At 37.7% G+C, this 25,168-nt stretch overlaps 5 protein-coding genes across 7 annotated transcripts in view; 1 reads left to right on the forward strand and 4 right to left on the reverse strand.

Moving 5' to 3' along the window:
* LOC113058458 (cell cycle checkpoint protein RAD1-like) lies at positions 1–3,453 on the reverse strand. Its single transcript, XM_026226384.1, has 6 exons — positions 3,265–3,453; positions 2,444–2,657; positions 2,256–2,364; positions 1,915–2,173; positions 1,726–1,824; positions 1–1,556 (listed from the first exon to the last, which is right to left on the reverse strand). Exons 2-6 carry the CDS (start codon positions 2,636–2,638, stop codon positions 1,379–1,381), a joined length of 840 nt encoding a protein of 279 aa, XP_026082169.1. The 5' UTR covers positions 2,639–2,657; positions 3,265–3,453; the 3' UTR covers positions 1–1,378.
* A 294-nt stretch (positions 3,454–3,747) lies between these two features.
* LOC113058461 (intraflagellar transport protein 20 homolog) lies at positions 3,748–5,668 on the forward strand. Of its 2 annotated transcripts, none has more exons than XM_026226386.1 (5): positions 3,748–3,819; positions 4,258–4,406; positions 4,499–4,584; positions 4,670–4,773; positions 5,379–5,668. In XM_026226386.1, the coding sequence occupies exons 2-5, from the start codon at positions 4,280–4,282 to the stop codon at positions 5,458–5,460; spliced, it is 399 nt and encodes a 132-aa protein (XP_026082171.1). In that variant the 5' UTR covers positions 3,748–3,819; positions 4,258–4,279; the 3' UTR covers positions 5,461–5,668. The 2 variants fall into 2 exon arrangements, with proteins under 2 accessions (XP_026082171.1, XP_026082172.1); XM_026226387.1 differs by having other exon boundaries at positions 3,775–3,823.
* Positions 5,669–5,819: 151 nt separating this feature from the next.
* LOC113058460 (sigma intracellular receptor 2-like) lies at positions 5,820–7,317 on the reverse strand. Its single transcript, XM_026226385.1, has 3 exons — positions 6,985–7,317; positions 6,723–6,867; positions 5,820–6,558 (listed from the first exon to the last, which is right to left on the reverse strand). The coding sequence occupies exons 1-3, from the start codon at positions 7,096–7,098 to the stop codon at positions 6,284–6,286; spliced, it is 534 nt and encodes a 177-aa protein (XP_026082170.1). The 5' UTR covers positions 7,099–7,317; the 3' UTR covers positions 5,820–6,283.
* A 166-nt stretch (positions 7,318–7,483) lies between these two features.
* LOC113058457 (fibroblast growth factor receptor homolog 1-like) lies at positions 7,484–13,465 on the reverse strand. The gene is made up of 12 exons (XM_026226383.1): positions 13,066–13,465; positions 12,829–12,923; positions 12,463–12,550; positions 11,988–12,183; positions 11,670–11,808; positions 11,441–11,539; positions 8,796–8,956; positions 8,540–8,677; positions 8,355–8,466; positions 8,170–8,269; positions 7,977–8,076; positions 7,484–7,894 (listed from the first exon to the last, which is right to left on the reverse strand). Exons 1-12 carry the CDS (start codon positions 13,110–13,112, stop codon positions 7,844–7,846), a joined length of 1,326 nt encoding a protein of 441 aa, XP_026082168.1. The 5' UTR covers positions 13,113–13,465; the 3' UTR covers positions 7,484–7,843.
* A 152-nt stretch (positions 13,466–13,617) lies between these two features.
* The window catches only part of LOC113058456 (ubiquitin carboxyl-terminal hydrolase 32-like), a 44,615-nt gene continuing 33,064 nt past the window's right edge, over positions 13,618–25,168 (reverse strand). Inside the window, exons 16-34 of one of the 2 annotated variants that reach the window (XM_026226382.1) lie at positions 24,857–24,974; positions 23,356–23,510; positions 22,974–23,055; positions 22,757–22,831; positions 22,202–22,340; positions 21,864–21,969; positions 21,598–21,771; positions 21,343–21,517; positions 21,097–21,248; positions 20,899–21,010; positions 20,034–20,230; positions 19,769–19,953; positions 18,913–18,999; positions 18,698–18,818; positions 17,594–17,785; positions 17,189–17,441; positions 16,680–17,101; positions 16,498–16,590; positions 13,618–15,841 (exon numbers count right to left, since the gene is read on the reverse strand). In XM_026226382.1, the coding sequence (XP_026082167.1) occupies positions 15,668–15,841; positions 16,498–16,590; positions 16,680–17,101; positions 17,189–17,441; positions 17,594–17,785; positions 18,698–18,818; positions 18,913–18,999; positions 19,769–19,953; positions 20,034–20,230; positions 20,899–21,010; positions 21,097–21,248; positions 21,343–21,517; positions 21,598–21,771; positions 21,864–21,969; positions 22,202–22,340; positions 22,757–22,831; positions 22,974–23,055; positions 23,356–23,510; positions 24,857–24,974 (3,012 nt within the window). In that variant the 3' untranslated portion in view covers positions 13,618–15,667. Of the gene's footprint in view, positions 15,842–16,497; positions 16,591–16,679; positions 17,102–17,188; positions 17,442–17,593; positions 17,786–18,697; positions 18,819–18,912; positions 19,000–19,768; positions 19,954–20,033; positions 20,231–20,898; positions 21,011–21,096; positions 21,249–21,342; positions 21,518–21,597; positions 21,772–21,863; positions 21,970–22,201; positions 22,341–22,756; positions 22,832–22,973; positions 23,056–23,355; positions 23,511–24,814; positions 24,975–25,168 lie in introns of both variants that reach the window. The other variant, XM_026226381.1, reaches the window with a different exon arrangement.

Below are 25,168 nucleotides of genomic sequence, written 5' to 3' on the forward strand. Positions count from 1 at the left end.
TCCGAGACTGCAGAGACCTGCTCCCTTTATATTTTATTTTTTAACTATTTTCAGGCAAACTAAGTTGGTGCAAGAATTCAATAAAAGAAACAAAATATTTAAATGAGACTTTTAGCACCCTTGTTCAGAACAAACTAGATACTAAGGATTTAAACAATCTTTTTCATTCTCAGCTATAAGGAAATACTATTCAAATAAGTCCAAAGCTCTCTACATATTGTCCAAAATATGTTTAACGCTATTTAACGAGAACTTTGGTTGTTTTCAGCGGGCTTTACTGCAGCCTCTTTAAGCAGCTTGCCTGTGGCAGTGGTAACCCGCTGAGATGAGAGAGTGACAGAAGTGCACTTGTTTTGCTCCTGTAATGTTCCTCTGCCCGGAAACAGTGTTGCCTCGACAGCCGCGAGTGGAGAAGCGATTGGTCGCGAGGCGGCAGTTCAAGCCTCGCGCGCTGTTCTGGGACTTTCTTCTAGAAGTGCGTGCGTCAGCCAGCATCAACATCAAGCTGCTTTGCTCAACTACATTTTTGCCTCGCAACGCATTCGTGTAATAAAAAGAACACGCATTAAACATTTAGATGTTTCAGACAACAGCTTTAACTGTAGAACAATGCAAATATTACGAGTGTTGTTATAAACCGACTTACGACATACGTTATAAAAGACATACAAAAATTGTTTGGAGACATTAGATTTGTCTAATATATATATATATATAAATATAAATATATATATTTATTTATACATATATATATACACACACACACACACACATATATATATATATATATATATATATATATAATCTTTTAGTCGCATATTAAATAAAACGGCATAAAGGCTTGAACTAACCTGTGCATCTTTAACATATTAAACTTAAACCAACATCGGGCTCTTAATAATATTACATGCAGTCGCCTAAATAGCATTTCTCTGCCGCCCCCTCCAGGTCACACAGAATACTGTCTCAAATTCAATACAAACCCCAGTTTTTTTACTATTATAAACTTGTAATAAACTCTACAAATTAAGACTTCAGATGCAACAGACTAATTGTCATCTGTAATTTTCATCTAAAATTAGCATTTTTATCAGGCTCCTCTATTTATTTATAGTTATTTCATTTTAATTGCATAGAAAGGGACCCATACATTGGCATTAAAGTAAAACGACTGAACCTAAATATAAGAGCCTGATAAAAATGATAGTTTTAGAAGAACATTTTTTAGATGGCACTTTGAGGCGGTTGCATCTCAACTCTTCAAATATTTGTTGTTCATGAAATATTCATATAAATTTAAATCAGAAACAGATTAAGGAACCATCAGGTCGGTGCACACTAAATGTCAAACGAGACAAAAACAGTTGCTCTTTCCAATCTATTCTTCTTCCACTTCTTCATCCGGACAGCAATAATATTCCACGAAACAAATCTGACCGTCATCGTTCCTCACAAGGTACTGTAGAGAGAGGAAGCCTCGACTGTCAGTTCTCACCGAGACTTTACAGGACAGAGCCAAGGCCTTCGTAGAGGGTTTCAACAGGGACATCTTATACCTTTGAGAATAAACAAGAGAATCTCAGGAACTCTTGATTCTTCTTTTAGTACTTATGTGTGAATGCCTCAGAGGTACAACTATAAGCAGTTAATAAGGCTGTTGTTTTGTGAAGTCATACAGAGCTCTGCTCGATGGGAAATGCAGTCAAATACAGAAGCTCCTCCTACCTGTTGGTCTGTATTTTAGTACACTGGAACAGCTCCATCATGTCTGAGTCTTTGGGATAATCGTAATGAGCGTTTCCAGAATTCCCAAATGTGGATAATCTAAGGTAAAACGGCAAATAATGAATATCTACTGACATTAAATTTGACTTGACTATACATGACGATCTGTTGGGTGCACACTCACTGTACCTGAAGTAAGGATGACTTGGTGACATAGTAATCTGCAGAACCTCACTGGTCATGTCAAGCTCAGAGAAAGCCTCTTTAAGACTGTCTGACTGCAGAATCACCTTGTTGGTTACATTTGTGCTGCAAAAGTCAAAGTCTATGGGCTCCTCCGGCTCCTGTGTATTAATCTTGCATACGGTGACCACACCACCTTCCTCCAGGAATAAAGTCAGCGGATATCCATAGCCATTGTAGCACATTCTCAAGGCGGTGCACACACCTCAATGGTCAAATAAAAGACAGGAATTAGTGTTTTAATACATTTTCCAAAAGAAAGACTGGATTATCATTGTGATACACACCTGGGACTGTGCTTCCCCCAAAGATGGTGAGGCAGTCCAGAAGAACAGTTAAATTAACCTGAAACCCAACTGCATCCTCTTTGATTATGTACTCTTGAAAGATGTCAGCCTGAGGAATCAAACACAGATACACTGATCAACCCAACTGCTGTCAACTGAACCCGTAAGACCACCAAAACGTCCCCAACCTGAATGAATGCATTGGCCTGAAGGCATTTGGAGTCCTCAACAGTGACTTTTAAGCCATTCTGTGTTGCATTGAAGATAGCATGGTCCCGTAAAGAGATGGCTTTCAGGATGTTGGACAGATTCCTTGCGTTATCCAGACTGGCGATCAGAATGTACTGGTCAATGTCTGCTTGGGACTGAGTTGACAGAGGCATGTTTCTGAATCGTCAGCAGCTGAAATGACAATGGAAGCAATCAAAAACAACAAAAGAGCAATGATATATAAGTCCTATAATAAGTCTCAGTTATCTTAAATGCAGTACACATAGCCAACAGTGTCATATTTGATTTTATATTTATATATATATATATATATATATATAAATCAATCTTGCTGTACAGGTGCCTTCTGTTGTCTGATTTGATAGTCAATATATTTTAATGTGTAAGAGGCCTTTTCGTATAATAGCAAAAATAAATTAATAATTATTGCATTATGTTTTGCATCCCCACTATAAAAACACCAGAGCTTTGATAATAACACTAAACATCTAAAAACTATCTTACTAAGACAAATTATTGTGAGATATAAGTTAGATTGACAGCTGATATTTAGATTAATATTTAAATGCTATTGGTTTACTTTACAGTATATTAGAATTTCATCTTGGCCATATAAAGCAACAGTTCCATTTAGAAATATATATTTTTGGTTATTATTTCATGTCAGGCTCAACAGGTTAAAGACAACTACTGCATTGCTAACCAGCTGCAACGAGTTGTTTACAAATGATGGTGATATAACGACTGTAACGTTACTACCATTTACCGGTTAACTTACCCACAGAGATGGTCAAGCTCTCAATCAGAAGGTAAAAAGCGAACGTTAAACATAAACAGTGTATGTTTTCAATACCTAACGAGTATAGATATGAAATATAAAGATTTACATATTTTTAGAGTTTGGCGCCCTTAAGTGGGCCAGCTTGTTCTTCTTCTGGTGTTTTTTGACAAGAGTTTAGTATTTCAACCGATTCCTCGCACACACCGCAGTGGTCAGATGTGGAACTGCAGGAAGAGTTCATATGCGGGTGTTTACAATATCAGGAGGGAGAGTGTGGTGTGAAATATTACCCGCAAATACACTTTTTACAGCGATCTCTCATAATTGCAATAATAAATACCAATTCATATTTTAATATATATATAACTATGCTTTCTTTCATTTTCAAAAATGTAAGATGGCAGAAATAAATAATTAGAATAGTCTTGTGCACCCCTCTCTCTCATCATGAGGTGGCTCGCCGTCACCTAGCAGCCGAGAGACGGTCAAACAGAGCGAGGAGGCGCGCTCAGTCAGTCCAGCAGGAGAGCCGCATAATCAAATCAAAGCCAGGCAGGTTTAAATCAGTCGTTGCAATTTTACTTTATTTAAATGTCTCATTCGGTCTAATAATTTCAGGGGATAGTTATGTGGAATTCGTTTTTCTTTTCAACAATGTTTTTCAAGATACTAAAGTTTCCAGCTGGTCTGTTTATCTATCACGAGAGCAGCCAGACCTCGCAAGCAACAAAGCGACATTTGTGAACTGTAGCAGTTTTGTCTTCTTCATATTTAAACGAAGTATGCGTGGTTTGTGTAATGTGGTGAGAGTGGTAGTTAAATGTAACTCTAACTAGCTGATCGGTAAGATAGCTTATTATTATCTAGTGACACATGGGCAGTGTATGCTGGAAAACCAATTCTGTATTTGTTTTTCGTCACTTTTAACAAAATGAAATAATGCCCGTGCTTGTTCTTTTACATCTGCCTGTGTATTTGTGTGTGTTTTAGCTTTTATCGAGTTCCTCTGGTCATGGCTAAAGACCCGTTGGGCGAAGCTGGTCTTCATTTCGATGAACTCAACAAACTACGAGTCCTCGAGCCTGATGTGAGCCACAAAACCATTGTGCTCAAAGAGGAATGTGAGGAGTTTGTTGACAGTGAGTTTCATGCTGCAAACTGAACAGCATTTCATTGCTAATTTTCATAGTACAGATCAATAAGGAATTGGATTTTTTATTTATTTAAACAGAGATAGGCCAGTTTCAGAAAATTGTAGGTGGACTCATTGAACTTGTGGATGAGCTAGCAAAGGAAGCTGAAGCTGAAAAAATTAGGGTATGCTCTTGGATTTTAAATGAATAGCAGTGCATAGCTGTGTAATGGACATTCATATAACTAATGATTACATATTATTCTACAGGCCATAGGTGCAAGGAATGTACTGAAATCGGTTGAAAAACAACGGGAGGCTCAGCAGCAACAGCTTCAGGCTCTGATTGTAGAAAAGAAAATGCAGTTGGAAAGGTAATCTGTAATCAGAGTCAGACTGCAAATATTGTCTTCTTAAAGGAAAAGATCACCCCAAAAAATGAATATATTGCTGGGAATTTACTCACCCACGTCAGGCCATCCTGTTTATCAGAACAGATTTTGGATTATTTAATTATATCACTTGCTCACCAATGGATCACCTGCAGTGAATGGTTGACATCAGAATGAGAGTCCAAACAGCTGATAAAAACATCTCAGTATACCACTAGTAATCCTTAAACATGTTTATATCTGTGTACATCTCTATAGACAATAAATATTATGGATAGAGGACTCGTATTTAAGATGGAAGCAATGATTTGAATTTTAAAATATCATATACGTTTGTAATTAGCAAATTGATACCAGACTGAGGTTGTGTGGATTGTAATGATGTTATTATCACCTGTATGTACTGTTTCTGACGGCACCCATTCACTGCAGAGGATTCACTGGTGAGCAAGTGAAGAAGTGTTAATTTTTCCAAACCTGTTTTGATAAACTCCTCTACATTTTGGATGGCCTGAGTGGGAGTAAATTTTAAGCAAATTGTATTTTTGGTGAAGTATTCCTTTAATTCTTGACTGTTTGTTTTGCAGGTATCGAATAGAATATGAAGCTCTTCAAAAAGTCGAAGCAAAGCAGAGTGAATTCATTGATCAGTATATACTGCAGAAATAAGAGTGCTTTATTTCCTCTTTCTGTTAGACAAGAAAAGTGATGCTATGCATCTTGATTTACAATGACTTCCTAATAACTGAAGGGTCCCTAACGGTGTAAACTGAATCAACCAGTTAAAAGTTGACAACAGACATCTGTTCAGCCTCTGACTCTGTGGTGTTAACAGAGTGATATTTCATGACCAGTTCAAGGAAGTGCATACTTGTAATCTATCCAACCATAGATCGTAATATCAAATTAAAACTATTTATATACAAAATAACTTATTTATACTATATATGTAAATTTGTTTGTAAAACAAACTATGGGAAAATACAGTATTTGCATGTCACTGTAAATAATTCCATCATGAAACATCATCAGGTAAATAGTTTATTTTTTGTATGATTTGTATTTTAACTGCTGTTTGTGGCTTGAACTCATTCAGTGAAGCATTTTTATTGCCTGCTCATGGGCCAGAACCAAAATATTTTTTCTGTAGAAGTTTAGGAAAACTATTTAAAACAAAATTAATTTATTGTTTGTTTATATTTACCATTTAGATCATCGAGTGTGTAACCTCAATATGCAACAAACTTCATAAAGATTTGAAGAACATTTGAATAAAAATATATTTTGCATTAACGTGTTGTCATGATCAGTAAACAATTATATGATGTCAAAAAATTACTTTAAAAAACATGAAATAGATTAAAAGCTACATACAATTATCAGATGGCACATATTGAAATATTTCATCACATATAATCACTAGCAACAACTATAATGAATACATCCATCTATACGCTCATCATAAGATGAATCTATAGAAGGGATGAACTCTCTATCTTTGTTTCTTGGACTTTGAGGAAGCGTTTCCTTTCAGAGAGGTTGAGTTATACGTTGAGCTGAAGAGCATGGTAAGCAGTATCATGACCGGGATGATGAGGTACGGCGCATAAATGGACACCAGGGTCAGACGTTCCTTCAGAGTTTGGGGTCCTGGATGTGGCACCAGTGGAAAGTTATAAAAAAGGACGTGGCTTAAAATGGGGATTAGAGTAGTGGCCACATGAACAGAATAAATGATTGCTGGAGTCCTGATCCATTTGCAGCCACCTATTAAATAGACAAATACATCAATAAGCAGGAATAATGTGACAACAGTAACTGGTCTCCACTGAAACAAGTGATTCACCACTAGATGCCACTCTTGTGATATTTAAAACGGATTCTACAAATCATTAACACCCATTATCACGTTTTAGTCAAACACCACTGACCCTTCATGAAGGCGTATGCAGCAATTGGGAAAAAGGGCAGCTGCACGAGAGCCTCGCAGAATACAAAAGATCTGAACCACACAGGAGGGTCCATTATCATCGGATCCTTGAACTCAGCAGCATACCACTGCAGTAGGGCTTTCAGCTGTAAAGCAAGCACTCCATTTTATTTTCCTGAGAAAGATTTACATGTAACCTAGATATATCATATGGCTCCATATGTGACAAACACAAGAGTGTGCAGCACAAAGTGCAAACTTACCTCGGATGGATACAGATGTTCAGGAAGTAAAGGTTGAAGATCAACCATGAGAGTAATTGGAATGTGGGACAAAAAGTAAAAGAAATATATGATTTCTAAAACGCGAAGAAACATTTTGGTTAGCGTTTCCTCCGTCAGTAATTCACCAGAAGAAGTAGACGTCGTCAGTGGTCAGTGTGGAGTAGCGTGTTACTCCTCTGTTTCTGGTTGGTCCTTCAATGCAGTCGTTTCTAATCTTTGTCTTCCCATTGGTCCCGTCGGCTCGGTTGATTCTGAAGGGGGCGGGTTCGTGATCGCACATTGGCTCATGGAGCGCAACCACAAGCCTGACTGAAATTACCATAGCAACTAGAGTTTTGATAAAGATGATTCCACATTAAATTATGAATTTGCAGTGTGACAATAGAGAAAAACGGACCTAACACTCCTACATTTAACATTAAATTACTGTTTAATTATGTAAACATTATTACATGTTGACTGATAAAATGTATTTTTATTACTGCAAATTAACTTTTGCTTTTATTACAATTACGAAAACTGATATAAAACAATTTTATTGGTCAATTATTATTATTTAAATAATAGCATGTTTATCACATCGAACACTCACTTTTTTTAGATTGTTGTTTGGAAAATTATCATTGAACACATGTCAAGAATACTATAATTTGTTCTTTAGAGTTGCGTTATGTCTTCCTGCTTTACAAATGCAGCATGTATAGAATATAAATCTTTAAAAACATTTTCCAAAAAGTATGCCTGCACACAATTAGGAGTTACACGAGAACAATGATGAAATAACTGCTACAAAATTCTCATAGAATTAAAAAGTTAGAAGTTATATATATTTTTTAATTCACTTTTCTCTTGCATTCATGATCCTTTGGTTGTCAACGTCCACATAATCCTGCAAAATATTAATGTTTTATCACTTATCTATAGGACAAAGGTAACGTTTAAAAAGTAGATCAAGGATGAATATGACTCACCCCATCACGCTCCACGATACTCTCCAGGATCTTGACAATGTGTGTAAATGCAGGTCTAGATGTGTAGGGATCCAACCAGCAGTCTTGCATGACATTTTCTCTACATTTTAAAAAGGAAATACAAAGAATATTTTGTGTGTGTGTGTGTGAATGTAAAACAAAACTTTTTTTTCAGACTACTTCTGTCACTCACATTTCTGGACGGCAGGTATCTGGTACAGTGTTCCTATAACCAGCACAGATACTATACACCACTTGCTCAGATGTGTTCAGATCTGGATACGGCAAGGTGCCTGTGAAATATAAAAATTCAGTATTTGTTATTTATTCTTAAAAAATTTTTAACAAAATTTTTCAAATATCTCAGACATTTCTTACCGAATGTCTGCATTTCCCACAGCAAAATGCCAAATGCCCAGACATCTCCCTTAGAGCTGTAGTAGTTGTTCCTGAAATATTCTGGAGGATACCAGCGCAGCGGCACACGCTCCTATGAGATCACATTCATTTCATTGAGCAATGAGCTATGAGGATGTGGGGACGGACTGGTGCGATTTGTTCACCTTGTATTGTTTTTTTCTGCTGCTGTGTCTGCTCCTCATACGGGTCAAGTCTCTGGCCAGGCCGAACTCTGCTACCTTCACCTCCCATGGGAATTGGCTCACCAGAATGTTCCTTAAAGCAAGGTTGCTGTGCACCACCTGAATAATATGCAGAAAGCATTTGAAATCATTCTTTCCATTTATGTTTATAGTGTAAATATGACTCTCTGTTTGTTTAACAGAACAGCTGTTTTATGTTTGTGGCAGATGGTGATACCATTTTGGAGTGTAAGTGCTCCATGGCCAGGGCGATGTGGTAGGACGCGATGGTGAACTGGCTCTGCAGTTCAGGGTCAGCAATCAGTTCATCTTTGTGTTTCTGAACAAAACTGCGGAGGGTTCCGCAACTTATGAACTCCATGAGCAGCATATACGGCTCTGAGGAAACAAGACAGTGTTTTGGTCACAAGATGGAAACAACTACATTATTTAAGCACAAGTTTAGTACAAATTTTCTTGGATGAATGATAAATAAATAATAATAGTAGAATTGGAGAGGGAATGCTTGTTACATTGCAACTTTCAAGTACAAATGGATTCATTCATTTATATTGTTCCCTTGTTTTAGTTAAGTCGTAACCATCATTTAAGAATTTGTTCTCGTTCTAGTAATTCCTGGTCACAAGTTAAGGACTCATTCCCATTGTAATCTGTGGGCACAAATGAATTATTAATTCCATTGTTTTAGTAAATCGTGGCCACAAATTAAGAGTTCGTTCCCTCTTTTTAGTAAATCGTGATACCAAATTAAGAATTCCTTCCCTCATTTTAATAAATCGTTGCCACAAATTAAGAATTTCTTCCCTCGTTTTAGTAAATCGTGATACCAAATTAAATTAAATTAAATGTGTTCATTTAGCAGACGCTTTTATCCAAAGCGACTTACAATGCATTCAGGCTATCAATTTTTACCTATCATGTGCTTCCGGGGAATCGAACCCCCAATCTTGCACCTGATAGCGCAATCCTCTACCAATTGAGCTACAGGAACACTCTTAACACATTAAGAATTCCTTCCCTCGTTTTCGTAAACTGTGGCCACAAATGAATAATTCCTTCCCTATTTTTAGTAAATTGTGATAAATTAAGAAAGTGTTCCCTCATTTTAATAAATTGTGGCCACAAATTAAGAATTACTTCCCACGTTTTAGTAAATTGTGATACCAAATTAAGAATTCGTTATCACGTTTTAATAAATTGTGGCCACAAATTAAGAATGAGTTCCCTCGTTTTAATAAATTGTGGCCACAAATTAAGAATTCGTTACCACGTTTTAATAAATTGTGGCCACAAATTAAGAATGAGTTCCCTCGTTTTAATAAATTGTGGCCACAAATTAAGAATTCGTTACCACGTTTTAATAAATTGTGGCCACAAATTAAGAATTCGTTACCTCGTTTTAATAAATTGTGGCCACAAATTAAGAATTCGTTACCACGTTTTGATAAATTGTGGCCACAAATTAAGAATTCGTTACCTCGTTTTAATAAATTGTGGCCACAAATTAAGAATTCGATACCACGTTTTAATAAATTGTGGCCACAAATTAAGAATGAGTTCCCTCGTTTTAATAAATTGTGGCCACAAATTAAGAATGAGTTCCCTCGTTTTAATAAATTGTGGCCACAAATGAAGAATTCGTTACCACGTTTTAATAAATTGTGGCCACAAATTAAGAATGAGTTCCCTCGTTTTAATAAATTGTGGCCACAAATTAAGAATTCGTTACCACGTTTTAATAAATTGTGGCCACAAATTAAGAATGAGTTCCCTCATTTTCGTAAGTGTGATACCAAATTAAGAATTCGTTCCCACGTTTTAATAAATTGTGGCCACAAATTAAGAATTAGTTCCCTCGTTTTAGCAAATCGTGGCCACAAATTAAGAATTCCTTCCCTCGTTTTAGTAAATTGTGGCCACAAATTAAGAATTACTTCCCACGTTTTAGTAAATTGTGATACCAAATTAAGAATTCGTTATCACGTTTTAATAAATTGTGGCCACAAATTAAGAATGAGTTCCCTCGTTTTAATAAATTGTGGCCACAAATTAAGAATTCGTTACCACGTTTTAATAAATTGTGGCCACAAATTAAGAATGAGTTCCCTCGTTTTAATAAATTGTGGCCACAAATTAAGAATTCGTTACCACGTTTTAATAAATTGTGGCCACAAATTAAGAATTCGTTACCTCGTTTTAATAAATTGTGGCCACAAATTAAGAATTCGTTACCACGTTTTGATAAATTGTGGCCACAAATTAAGAATTCGTTACCTCGTTTTAATAAATTGTGGCCACAAATTAAGAATTCGATACCACGTTTTAATAAATTGTGGCCACAAATTAAGAATGAGTTCCCTCGTTTTAATAAATTGTGGCCACAAATTAAGAATGAGTTCCCTCGTTTTAATAAATTGTGGCCACAAATGAAGAATTCGTTACCACGTTTTAATAAATTGTGGCCACAAATTAAGAATGAGTTCCCTCGTTTTAATAAATTGTGGCCACAAATTAAGAATTCGTTACCACGTTTTAATAAATTGTGGCCACAAATTAAGAATGAGTTCCCTCATTTTCGTAAGTTGTGATACCAAATTAAGAATTCGTTCCCACGTTTTAATAAATTGTGGCCACAAATTAAGAATTAGTTCCCTCGTTTTAGCAAATCGTGGCCACAAATTAAGAATTCCTTCCCTCGTTTTAGTAAATTGTGGCCACAAATTAATAATTAATTAATAAAAGACTATGTCAGTGAGTTTTGCACAGGCAAGATCTAGTCTATATATTGTACCGTCTAGCTGCAAGGATCCATTTAAAGTTTATTAGAGTAAAATAATACTGAAGTGCAGCAGCATGTCTTACGTTCCACTGTATTCCAGTCCAGCAACTGCATCACATTTTTATGATACGCCAGCTTTCTCATAATAGACACCTCATTTTCCATCTGCTTTGAGGTGATACCTGGAAAACAACAGCAGATCTGAACAACTGCTGGATCATTATGGAGACATTCACGCATTTTGGTACAAAAAATAACTTGTTTTGAAAATGCATTTAAGTAACAGAAATATTTTTGCATGTCGTTTTGAACCTTCTTTTCCAATTTTACAAATGACCAGTGAATGGCCATTACATGTCCCCCTTATGATCCTTGCTTTGTAGAAGGCTCCTTCTCTACCCGCCTTTATGAGCTGAATAAGGCTCAGGTCTCCTTTTGTGAACCGAGGAACCTAAAGATAATTTCTTAATGTTACACTGTAGGAGCATTATACAGTTAGTCAATCGCATTTCATAGTTGTGATGGATTTAATATACATTTATAAAACACATCAACACATGTTTAATTCATCTAGTAAAATTTTTAAAATAAAAAAATTAAGAGAATAGAAAAATAAAGAGAATAGTAAACCTGTAGTGGAGGCTTCCAGGGAAATCTGCAGCTCAATTTACTTTGTTGTCTCTGTAAAGGGTCCTCTTTAGTACGATCCGGTAGTTCAGGAATTTTCAGGACATCAGGAGATGGAGAATCTTGGGAAGGTACCTGGGGAATCACAGCCGGCCTCCTTTGCCTCAGCTCCCGTATGGTCTTCTTCATTGACCGATACCTGAGGAGTGAAACAGAAACAAAATTTGGAATCTGTTACTTTGTTTTTTGTTATTATAAATATTACTGCAATAATTATTTAGAAACTGTAAATGGTCATTTTAATGGTAGTGTGCTATTATACACACAGACACAGACACACAGATAACTTGATATTAATTTAAATATTAAATATATATATATATAAACTTTAATATTTAAATTAATATTAAGAACTATTATTAGATTCAAATTTTAAAAGGTTTGTTTAAATTAATAATAATAAAAATATGTTATATACTTGTTTAGGCAAAGGCATCCGAGTACAATCATGAAGAACATGGTAACAGCATAGATGCAGATTAGAATTGTGTGTCCAAAATCGATATCTGTAAAAGGAGAAAAAGAAGATTTATGCGATGGCCATCAAAGTTAAATAAACTACTGTCCATTTTCATACAGTACATTTATTCAGTAAAAAAAAAAAAGGCCTGTATCTGTCACCTAATTCGATAAAAGCAGAAAAATGTATACAAACACACAAACACACGCATATATATATATATATATATATATATATATATATATATATATATATATATATATATATATATATATATATAGACACACACATACATATAGTAGCCATTGAAAAAAAACAACTTACTGATCCCATTAAAATAAGGTGAACTGTTATTTGTCATAATAACACCAAAAGCATCACATGTTTTAAAAAAATCTGAGCGAGATGTTTCATCGGAACTGAAAAGAAAGACAAAAAAAAAATTATTATTCATTTTAAATGAAATTAAATATTTTGAAAATACCTTGATTGTCAGCCAGGAAACGTTATATTTTAAAATGTAAGACATGAAAAGCAAACGTGTTAAAAACGTTTTGTCACCTTGTAGAAAAGACGATTAAAATAGCAGGTCCCCAGGTTGAACTCATTATGCAATGCACCCCATTGTCTAACCTTCTTCTGCATGAGACAATACTGTGCGAGCATGCATGAAGACCACTGAGGCTAAGGTGCTCTTCTGAACAATACGCAACATTTCTTCATTGCCTGTGGTTTAGAGCAGAATTCTATAAGTAGCACAGCATGCAGGTCGACACACATCCTGACTACAGCATGCTAGTCACAATTTATAAAGTGTGAAACTGTTCAAACCACAATGTGCGAAAAGGTATTGAGGCGATTCTCAGTAGCTTAATTTGTATATTTCATTCAAGGGAAATAGTCTTGCAGGAAAATATTGTGTCAGGCAAGTGGAAGAGTCCTACAAAAGGTTAGTTTAAATGTCAAATGCGGCTTGAATTCAAGGAAATAGGTCTGACTGATGGCAGTGGACTCTATAGACCCCTACAGAGAGGGACGTGTGTGGTTTCCTCTTTGCTGCTGGAAGAAACACCTCACATCATTCACCAGCAAATAAACACAGATGAGAAGAACTTGCATTTGGCTGCATTTAATTTGTTTCTTGAATAACTGTTACAGATCAACAGTATCACTCCATATACAACTACAAGTACATTTGTACAGTTCATTTTCAAATACATCATTTTCATTGGCGTATTTACAAACCATTTATGTACATTTGTCAGTGCAATGTCAATTTTTTACAAAATAAAGTTCATTAAATTAATACATCTCTAGCAGTTCATCAAAATTAATTTAACGTAATTAGGACTAACAACATGGACAAAGACACACATCAGTAGTTCATTGCACTACTTGAAAAGAGATCATTTTGCCATTTTAATAAATTATCCCTATATAAAAAAAATAATTAGTGAATATTTAAAACATGTCTGGGGTTTCAGAAACATTTGTTACTGTAATTGTAATTGCGCAAAAGGCCAAGAGAACAGTGAAATTATATTTTGATTTTGGATGTTAAACATATCTATGTTTATTTTAACATTAAAATACCTAAAAAATGTTTACAGTCCATACATCATATTTGCATTACTCTTTATGATGATTAATAATCGCCTTACAGTAATACAGCTGTGTTTATTTGACGTTTCTTTTTTCAACAGGCATAAACCTTTCTTTTCAAGGCAAATTTAGTTTGAATATCCATGACATGGAAATCGGAGAAGTACAGCAGCAAAATGCGAATGATTCCCGATGATTTCCAAGGGTTTAACGCACTCTCACAGGAGGAGCTCATTCGGTTGATGAGTTGCTGCAAAATAAGAGCCTTACAATATTTCATTCATCTTTTCACAGTGGTAATTAAGATGGGATCTCTTATAAAGAGTCACTTAAGAAATGCTACTAATAACCTGGAACACCCTCCGACACAGACGTCCAGAACGGTCAGCAGTTTAGTGAGAAGAATGCTGTTTTCTAAAAGCAAAGGTTGTGAAATATTTCTCTGTGCTAATACTGTTCACACAACAAACCTCTAATGCTCTAATCTAACAGTATGCAATGCTTCCCGTAAGCTATGAACATGACCAGTTGAACACTTTGGCTTGGACAAGCAGTCTCTCTGGTAAGAAAACATTGTTTAGATATGCATCTGGTTGCCATTTTTGTCACTGGGGTCCACAGTATTTTGCAAAGCAAAAAAATACAGTGGTAACAGGAAAACGTGTAAAAGCTGCGCATTTGTGGTTTGATCAGACAGCTGAGACTAAAGCTGTAAGCGAATGCGTTTCATTAAAGTGAACAATTGCATTAAAAAACTGATAAAAATAAATGTATAAAAAGAAAAAAATAAGAAAGAAAAAATAAGGAGAGTAATATATTAACTATTCTAAAGAAAAATGAAGCCTGAAAGTAACCATCTTGAGATTTAAAACTAAAATCAACAAAAATAGTATGTGCATAATTTGGCAGCGGAGGATTGGGAGGATATTTTATTAATTAGTAGAAACATTCTACTAAAGTCAAAAGTGAATTTGGTTTATAAAGTAGAAGTAATTTTAACTGCCCTCAGGTGATAGAATACTGTCACTCTGATTTTCTGATCAGTTGGCCAACTGCGTAAGATGTGAGGTAGTGTATGGAACTTACTCAAGAAAAAAACAAAAAAGCAATCTACTTTGACAAAACTAAGACCAATGCCATCTCCACTGTTGATTTCCTACTTAACCTGTTCTGTCAAGTAGCATTCTGAATATTAGCAACATAGAAGCATAAGCTCTTGTTACATGATTTCTGGATTCACCTGTATGGGCTGGCACGTGAAAGAGCAGTTTTGTCTGTCTGGTAATGGTGATATCAAGGGACTGGCTATTTGTTTGCTTGGCAACAATCACATGATCGCTACAGTTCTCTGCGACTCACTCATTCAGTCTCTCCCTCATGTATCTGAAGTGTCAGGTACCTCTATTCTGAAAGCGCAGTCAGCGGCGGTCTTGTGCCTGTCGGCTAACTGATATTTTGTGCTTTCACAAATGATGGTCCTCTGGGGCGACGTAGCCGTTTCACTTCTCATTGCACTGGCATACTGACAGCCCCAGTGTCTTTGATGTGGAAGAGCATGGCATCACTGCAGCACACAGTACTTCTTGTAGTCAGATTCAAAGTCTTCGTCCATGCTAGTGGTGTCTGCCATCTTTTTGCCCTCTGTTTTTGGCAGAAACTGTGAGTAGTCCACTCCCTGTTGCTCATAGAACAGGATGTAGGCCGAATCTGTGTCAATCTCGTCCGAGTGAACTTCCTGAAGACGACAAGAAACAGTTTGTTTTAGTTGTTGCGCAATACTTCTGGTTTTGTCACGCAACCAGTCTTCTAGTCAACACCAAGGCAAGAGAAAGCTTAAGAATATAAATTTCAATGTTAACATCACACTACTTCTACTGAAAACATTTTTCAATATTCAACCCAAATTAAATTAAATTTTTCATAGTTTCAGTAGTCAACTTAAGTGCAAAGGAAATTTTAGAAATATGAATCCAATGTATAGTCCTCTATATTAAACACACTATTTATTTTATTTATTTTATTTATTTTATTTGAATTAAATTTTATTTTATTTTTCAGTAGTCAACACCAGTGCAAGGGAAATTTCAGGAATATAAATCCAGTGTTGATACCACAGAACTTATATTAAACAAACTTTTCAATTCATTTAAACTTAATGTTGAGCTTTCCGAATTCAGCTGGTAATTACTACGACAGATACTGCAGAAAGGTTGTAGAGCTCAATTTGTTAATTTTACTATTCATTTAACAACAAAGAACTGTTCGTTTTGATATCTCTACTTCGTTGAAGCATTTTCTATTTTTGTCGATATGTTTTATCTCTGTGCAATAAGAATGCTAAATAATGGAAACAAATGAGATGTGGAAGAATAAAGAGAGTTAAGATCTTACCTTGCAGCTGCTGTCGTTATAACAGTACCATTTTTCATTGGGGTTTTTGGCATAGGTCACATAGTGCCCCCCTCCCATTATTCCTGAATGACACTGAAAGAAAAACAATAATAACAGTGTCAAAAAAGCTGTTTACAAAAGCAATCAATGCACAACGAAACACTTAGACAAGAATCACTTACTGAGATTGCATATAAATTGTACAGGGGCTCCAGGCAGATGTCATTTCTTTGGTGAGGGGTGTCCAGGTCTGCACTGACGTCCGAGTGTCCGTTACTCTGACTGCTCTCTTGTCCCAATCCATTCACCATGATGACATCACAGTCATTGCTTGAGGCGTCCAGTGACCAGGAGTCTTGTGCATTTGCATCAGATGTGATCTGATTCTCCCCATCCATCACTGTGCCCTGCTCCAACTCGGTCTCGCTCTCCTTGCTGCTGTTACAGGCATCCAAGTTTTCTTTGCTGTTGCAGAGTCGATGTCGACTGCCCAGCTGGGGAAGACGCAGACGTCCCTGTTTCCGCCCTGTATTCCTGGGGCTGCTTCCAGGGCTGCTGTTTTTGCTCATTGGGCTGCCCACCCTCCTGATGGAGCATGGGGTGCCTGAAGCAAAAATGCAATTATTAAAGAATCTCATGTCTCATGATTCAAAAAGGTCTGCAGAAAGAGAAAAGAGAGAGAGAAACCGACCTCTTCCAGAAGTGGGAGGACTGGCCACTGTAGTAGTGGAGATGGAGGACACAGAAGAGTCTCCTCTCTCCAGCCGCTGGAGCTCCTCTACCAGGGATTCGCTCTGCAGGCTCTGTAGGCTGCCCATGCTTTGAGCCACCTCCCGTGGGGCCAGGAACGCACTGGGGTCAAAGCTCTCACGTGGAAACTTCACAATCTTCTGAGACTTAATCCAGCGACCGTTGACAAACTGGAAGCGTTTCAAATGAACAATCTGAAAAATGATACAACAAAAAAAATATTTCAACCACACATTACAAAGGGCAACTTGCAATGATGCATAATAATTCAATAATTCAAGTTTAAGAGACATGCAGATTTATTCCTACAGAAAAAGAGAAAATGGAAATCTTTTGTGATTCTGACCAGTACGGGAGGCAGCCTCCAGAGGTCCAGCTTCTTGGTGGCCAGGCGGTGGGTCTTACACTTGGAGCAGTAATACAGCTCATCCTCTCCCAGCTCTTCTTCACTGGTGAAGGCTTTCAGACAGCTGTCCAGACTGATGGGCTCTGCCTGAGCGCGCCGACTCTGCTCAACGCTGGGATGCTCTTCCACTATCTGCCCACAGAAACATTAGCAATTAATTACCCAACACGCATTAACAGAATGAAATTATAACTACTCAAACACTAAGAGGTCTGGACATATATAGTCATATATGTGTATAGGACATATATAGACCTACCTGAAAAACACTTTATTTAATTTGTGTCCTTATTATTTAAGGAAGACTGCTTACTTGTAATTTTTTATTCAATTTAAAAGTTTGAAATCAAGCTATCTTGTGTTACTGCAATACAATTACCCCACTGTAAAATCAAAAATGCACTAGAACACACTGGACAGACTACAGCCGATGCCCAACTAGAATGTACTAGCTCTGCCCTGGCGCGAAAGATCTTAACTCTTCCACACCAGCAGGTGGCAGCAGTCTGTATTCAGCGTTCAAACAGAGAAACCAGAAGTGATAGAACTGTGGATATATAAAGCAAGCCACGCTTTTACTATTGTTTACACCAGCTGCACTCATTATTAATGGATCTGTGTAGCTATTTTTCAATCATGTCTGCTGAGCTGCAAATGGCACTGGCATTGTCAGCTTTTGTCAGTTCCAATTTTCTTGTGCACTAATTCGCTAAGTTGAATAGCCAATCAGAGTTCTCTTTCTCACCGTCAAGCTCCGCTGCCAATTTGACATGCAGAATCGGCTGAAAAACAGCTGACAGCAACTAACTAGAATCAACTGTGCGGAACACACTTAAAAAAAAACTAAAGCCAACCGACACTCAAAAACCACCCGAGATTGGCCGACGGCCAACCATCAGCTCAGTGTGTCCTGGGCTTAAGGGATATTTCAAGTCCTGCGGTGCATCGTCAGACAGTAACAAAGACTTCGACCTTCACACAGGGACAAAACTTGAACTGACTGAAATACTTAAAGGACTCTTACAGTATCCTTATAGCACTCACCCTTTCCTGAGAGGTCTGATAACGAAGGTGCAGGGCGGTGGGGTCCCAGTCTACAGCAATGTAGGCATTCCCCAGTGACGCTCTGTCTTCATTACAGTCCACTGTGCAGCCTCTGCAGAACCTGGCAAAGTCACCGACATACCTTGTCAGTCATGACAACCCAAACTGCAGTGTGAGATATAAGCATGCACAACCGCTGAACCTAAATGGCTTACCTGTACCAGGGACACCAAGCACAGGAATTACCATCTTTCTGCACCACCCGCAGAGTGAAGGGGTACTGGTAGCCCATACTGTCATCACTGGAAGAGAGTATGACATGTCACATAACTGAGTAAGGACCTCTACTGTACACATGTAGAGACACCACATTGAAAATATGGGATTAAAAAAAAAAAGTTCACAGTTTTAATACATTTTAAGAAGTTTACTTACACATTTTGGACAAAAGAAACGTTTTGATGTAAAATGAATAAGAAATATTTAAGATTCTGGACTATTTTCTATTCACCTAGGTCACTTTTTGAAACGAGCTAGGAAAACTTACATTTTCAACTATTCAAATTTGTAATGATTTTTAGTCTGTCACAGGCAATTGTAGTTGCATTTTCAATCAATACATTTCTGAAATTATCCTTTGACTATGTTCTGGCCTGCCATCTAGTGGCAATATTATTTTGGCCCAATGCCAAACTTACTTGACCCATGGCATAGAGATTTAGAATGATTTCTCAAGGATGATGTGACACTAAAGACTGGAGTAATGGCTGCTGAAAATTCAGCTTTGACATCAAAGGAATAGATTGCAAATGACAAAAATAAATGAAAATAGTAACAGTTATTTTAGATTGCAATATTATTATTTTTTTTACAATATTACTGTTTTACTGTATTTTTGATCAAATAAATGCAGCCTTGGTGATGACAAAAGAATCCTTTTAAAAAACGTTTAAAAAATCTTGCTGACCATAAATTTGTGAATTGTACTAATTCAAACCTTTGGCAAAAAAAAATAAAAACAAACAAAAAAATTCATCAAGATAATCCTTGTGAGCTGCAGATGCCACTGACCAGTCTTGAGCATGGTTGCTGGCTTCCTGTGGAGGCAGAGGGCTAGCAAGTCTGGAAACCTGGATCCACACGGCATCATACAGGTCCCTCTTACTCGTGTGAACGGTGCAAGGCACAATCAGTGGCATACCAAACAGACTGGGCCTGTTCTTCTGAGAGGACAGGAAGTACAGCTCTGTCCGCATCTGAGGGGACAGACCTTCCACTTAGGATGCTTTTGACCATCATGTGAAGTCGAACAGTGAATATATCAGTAAATCCTCACCATCTTTCTGTGCATGGCAATGATGTAGCCAATAAGTGCCCAGTCTTGCACGGGCACGGCAAAGCCATTAGGAATACCATTGGCGAGGGGCTTCTCTGGGGTGCAGGGGACCACTGTGCTGGGCATGCCATTAGGAATCAGGCTAGTCTTTCCAATGTTATTGTTCCCTGCTGTCCCATTGGCCATAAGTGGTTTTTCTAAAGGAGACGTTTTTGGGTCAATGACAAAGCAAAACTTAAAATTAGCATATTACTTACTCAACCTCAGGCCATCTGAGACGTAGATGAGTTTGTTTCTTCATCTGACCGGATTTGGAGAAATTCAGCATTAAAATTAAATTAAATAAAAAATTTAATTGATGCATTTATCAGACGCTTTTATCCAAAGCGACTTACAGTGCATTCAGGCTATCAATTTTTACCTATCATGTGTTCCCGGGGAATCGAACCCCCAACCTTGCGCTTGATAGCGCAATGCTCTAGCAATTGAGCTACAGGAACACTACATCAGGATTACTTCATGATCTGGTCTTGCATTACATCACTTTACATCACCAATAGATCCTTTGCAGTGAATGGGTGCAGCTTTTAACTTCAGAAGACATTAATTGATGGACTAGAGTCATGTGAATTACCTGTGGATTACTGTGATGTTTTTATCAGCTATTTGGACTCTCATTCTGACGGCTCCCATTCACTGCAGAGGATCCATTTGTGAACAAGTGATGTAATGCTAAATTTTGACAAAGATACAAACTCATCTACATGGTGGACTGCCTGCTGGTGAGTACATTTTCAGCAAATTTTCATTTTTGGGTGAACTATTCCTTTAAGGAAATATAGAGATGCAATCAATCTTTTGTTACCTGTTATCACTGGGGAGGTGACTGAGGTGGGTGAGCCAGGCACAGGGATCTCAAATGCACAGAGAAAGCCATTCACAGAGTGTCGCACCTTTTGGTTGTCTTGAGGAAAGTTCTAGACCAAAAGACAAGCATTTGTTTAAAAGCCAGGCAACATGGATTGCATCAACAACAGTCTCTGATTTGGAGAGTTGAGCTGACCTTGATGTTGGATGTGTGAACCTCAGCCAGTAGAATCTGCTCAGGTTTCAGGCTGCACAGCTCACTCAGCTGTTTCTTCAGGCCCATGTACTTCTCATCCATGTTGAGACGGAGCCCGTACCGCACCGGAGTGGAGCCGTCAAGTTTGATAACTGCAAGTCGAAAAAGCTTTTATGTAAGACTGGAGTATCTGCTGATGGTTTGGCTTATCTGAAATGTTTATGTTTTCTCTCTGCTTGGCTTCACCTGTGATTTCTAAGTGCATGGAGCTGTCCATGGGAAGCGGCAGTGACAGGAAGTTAAAGGGGTCGAAGCGGGCACTGATATGGCCACAGGTCTTGCACTTCACCTGGGACCTGAGCTGCCCATGGAAGAGGTCGACCACGATAGAACGATTTCTCCTCAAATGGTTTTCCCAGGCCTGCAATTAGAAACACGTAGGAGTGCTTAGCTGATGTGTTGAGCCTGCCAGGGGCTAAAGAACAGTAGTTTGACACTGACCTCTGTGGCCACTTCATGATCTGGCCGTCCATCGCTGTCCTTGAGCTCCACGTATGGCTTCTCATGCACACGATTCAAGTCTTCGTGAAGCCCATCCAACAGGAAGGCCAAAAGCTCCTGGGAGTCTTGCTGCTGGAAGCCGTTGAATCTTGGGGCATACTTTGCTATCGTCCACTACACAAATGTTTTCAAGAAAACGGCATTAAGAATTTTAATGGAAACATCTGGGTTTGATGCTCATGATTATAAAGATGTTAAAAACTCACTCTGAGTTTCAGAGGTGCAACGTTCTTCTGGGTGCCGCTCCAGAGTTCCTGTACCAAATCCCCATAGCATTTGGCCATGTGACCACGCATTCCTATTGGATTGGTTCTGTCAAGGCAAGACACAGCTCACTGGTCAATAGGTATGGCAGATATCACAGAAGCCACTTTCAAACCAAGCAGTTTTCTGCTGACCAACATAGCGTGACCAGCTCAAACGTAAGCAGCTTCTTAGCCTCGCACAAAACTCCAGACTGTGCAGATCCCAGTTGAAATGACTGGATTTCACCCACAAAATTTTCATTTACACATTAAAAATGGCAATGACCAAGTCTCCGTACCTGTTAAGCTCATAAAGGTGTCGCCCTGAGATAAAGTACTCCGTGAGGGACTTGGTATTGCTTACACACTGAATACTGGAGTTCATGAAGCATGTGTTTCCCAGGTTACTCAAACCTGTGGCACCTTTCTCGGTAGGAACTACAAGAGAAATAGCAACATTTATACACAATTATAATAGATTGAAGGTTTAATTCAATTTAGACTACACTGGCACAACAACTTGAGTACTATCTCCAATTAAAGTCCAATTCCTCAGTATTTCATCGAGTTCGATGGCAACATTGGGTGTCTTTAAATGTCACAGCTGATGTCTGTCTTGATATGATTTATATATTGCTTTATGTAATTGCTTCTTGGACTTTTGCTGCTTGCAGCCCTGTGTTATAAATCTTCCTGATATGTGCTTTGATAAAAGAAACCGGCCTAAAGAACTGCACTGTAGTGCCATCTAAGCAAGGTCATTCTCAGATAAACATTTTGACATTTGTAGATGGCTTGGCTATCCTCCAATATGCATCGATTTTTCCAACACTTTCCATGACCTCTGACATTACCTTTGTGTCTGTCGATTTTGCTGCTGTTTGCGATGAAAGACATTTCCTCTGGCCAGCTCATATCTTTGTTTCGAACTGGAGAGAGGGAAAGACATATTAATCATTTTTCCTTTTCTATCAGTACAGCCAAGCATGCTTTGCAATTTAATCCACACAGCTCAGCAAATGTGAAATGAGATAAATTTTTAATTAAGACAGATAAATGTCACAGACTTACCCTCAATGACTAAGTGCTGTTCGTCTAGAATTTTCAAACTTTCTAAAGTGTGATCTTCATCGTCCAGGAGAGTGAGGTAATTCTGATAAAAAGACAATTAGCCAACATTAGTATTAAATATATTGCATGTATCATGAATTATTTAAGACCTCAATTAAAATTCGAGTTTTGTGGCTTGTAGTTTTAGATCTTTTAGGAGTAAATAACTTTTGAAAATATATTACGTATATTATGTGAACACAGGAATGAGGATTTTGTAGCATTTCCTCCCAGTTCAATGCTGTGAGGTGACATTGGTCTCTTTATAATGAGGGCAGATTTGCATATGAATGTCTTTGATCAGAGTTTGATGTTCTTCAGTATCTGTTAAGGAGGTCCCCACCTCACTGTTGTAGAGCCAGAGGCGCATGTCCTCTTCTTTGATGCGTAACCTCTGGGACAGGTAATCATGAATGTCTTTAATGGTGCCCATCCTGCTGAAACAGCCTGTGTATGCCAGCACCCGCTTCAGAGGGGCGTTCGGAGAAGGAACGTTTCCTGAGTTGGGAATGAAGCAGCCTTTAGCATTCTCTTTGTCACATGCAATAAAATATTTAAATACAACCCTTTTGAGCTTTTCCACCCTGCTGTGTTGTGATATATTATAAAACGAACTTTAAGCCACTGAGAATGTAAACTTAATTTAACCGACTGTGCTAAGTAAGTCGAGTAAAACTTTTATGATTTCGTTTTAATGCAGTAATGAGAAATTTAAAGTTTCAGCAAATCCATACATCCTGATATGCATGCTATTAAATCAACCTGTCACAATGAGCACACAGATATATATATCTATATAAATACCACACACACACACACACACACACACACACACACACACACACGTTTGTTTTTGTGAAAAGTGGGGACATCCCATAGGCGTAATGGTTTTTATAATGTAGAAACAGTATATTCTATCGCCCTTCACCAACCCTACCCCTAACCCTAACCCTCACAGGAAACTTTGTGTATTTTTACTTTCGCAAAAAAAACTCATTCTTTATGATTTATAAGCATTTTGAAAAATGGGGACATGGGTTATGTCCTCATAAGTCACCCTCTCCTTGTAATACCTGTGTCATACCCATGTCATTATACAAAGTTGTGTCCTGATATGTCACAAAAACATGCCCACACACACACACACACACACACACAATACCTGATCAACAGAATGATGATTAGTTGTAAGGTAGCAGCAAGAAAGGGCAAAGGTCATTTTCAAAGGGATCATTCGTCAATTCATTAGTCTGGGTGATTTAAATAAAAATCAAGCCGAATTAGTCAAATCTTGTAAAAAAAAAAAGAAAATACATTTAAGATTTGTACAGGAATTATTGATTTCATAGGAGACCAAAAAAAAAGATTTTTAAGACAGCAAAGCAAACAATTACAGGATCAGAGAGTGCCCATCTTTACCCACACCAAATAGTCTTCTGAGTCTGACAAAGCCATGACAGATTAAATTATTGCCTACCCACCTTCAAGGTGCAACAATAAGGAAGCCTGCTATTAGGTCAGCGCCCGCTATGACAATCACTTACATGTGTTTTTATGTTTCACAAACTTAAAGATTCGGATATATTTTTGTATGTATTCAACAAGGATTTATATTTAGCTGTCATGGAGTTACATTATTGTTTTTTGACTCAGATGATGACTTTAGGTGTTGGCATCAGGATTTGGCTCTTTAGTAATCCAGGCAGGTCATTTTGGTGAGACCGAGCTGGGTGTTTTAGGAGATTAGAGTAGGTTGTCAAGGCGGTGGAGGGAGCCTCTCTCTTGCTGCAGGCTTACGTTACCTCGGGGTATATGTGGAGGGAACATTCGCAGGCTGCTCATACCCATATTGACCCAGATGTTAGACTGAGGGCTGCGTGTGGCCGGTTGCTGACGCAGGAATAGAAGATAGCGGGGAAAGAGTTCCAGCTCTGGTTGATGTGTCGCTATAGACGTGATGACCTGAAGGAAGAAGAGACAGCAGAAGCACAATGGGGAGGTGCATGGGGCTTGACTATAATGGTGCACTTGCTTAAGAAAGAAACTATATTTGACTGAGAACTTAACACGCCAGATTCACATGACCATTATTTGAAATTTGGAAAGCTCCTTTTATAGTCGTTCTGCATTTAAAATGATTTTAAACCTCTATTGCA

The sequence above is a fragment of the Carassius auratus genome, chromosome 40 (genome assembly GCF_003368295.1).
Source record: "Carassius auratus strain Wakin chromosome 40, ASM336829v1, whole genome shotgun sequence".
In the NCBI taxonomy this organism is placed as follows: domain Eukaryota; kingdom Metazoa; phylum Chordata; class Actinopteri; order Cypriniformes; family Cyprinidae; genus Carassius; species Carassius auratus.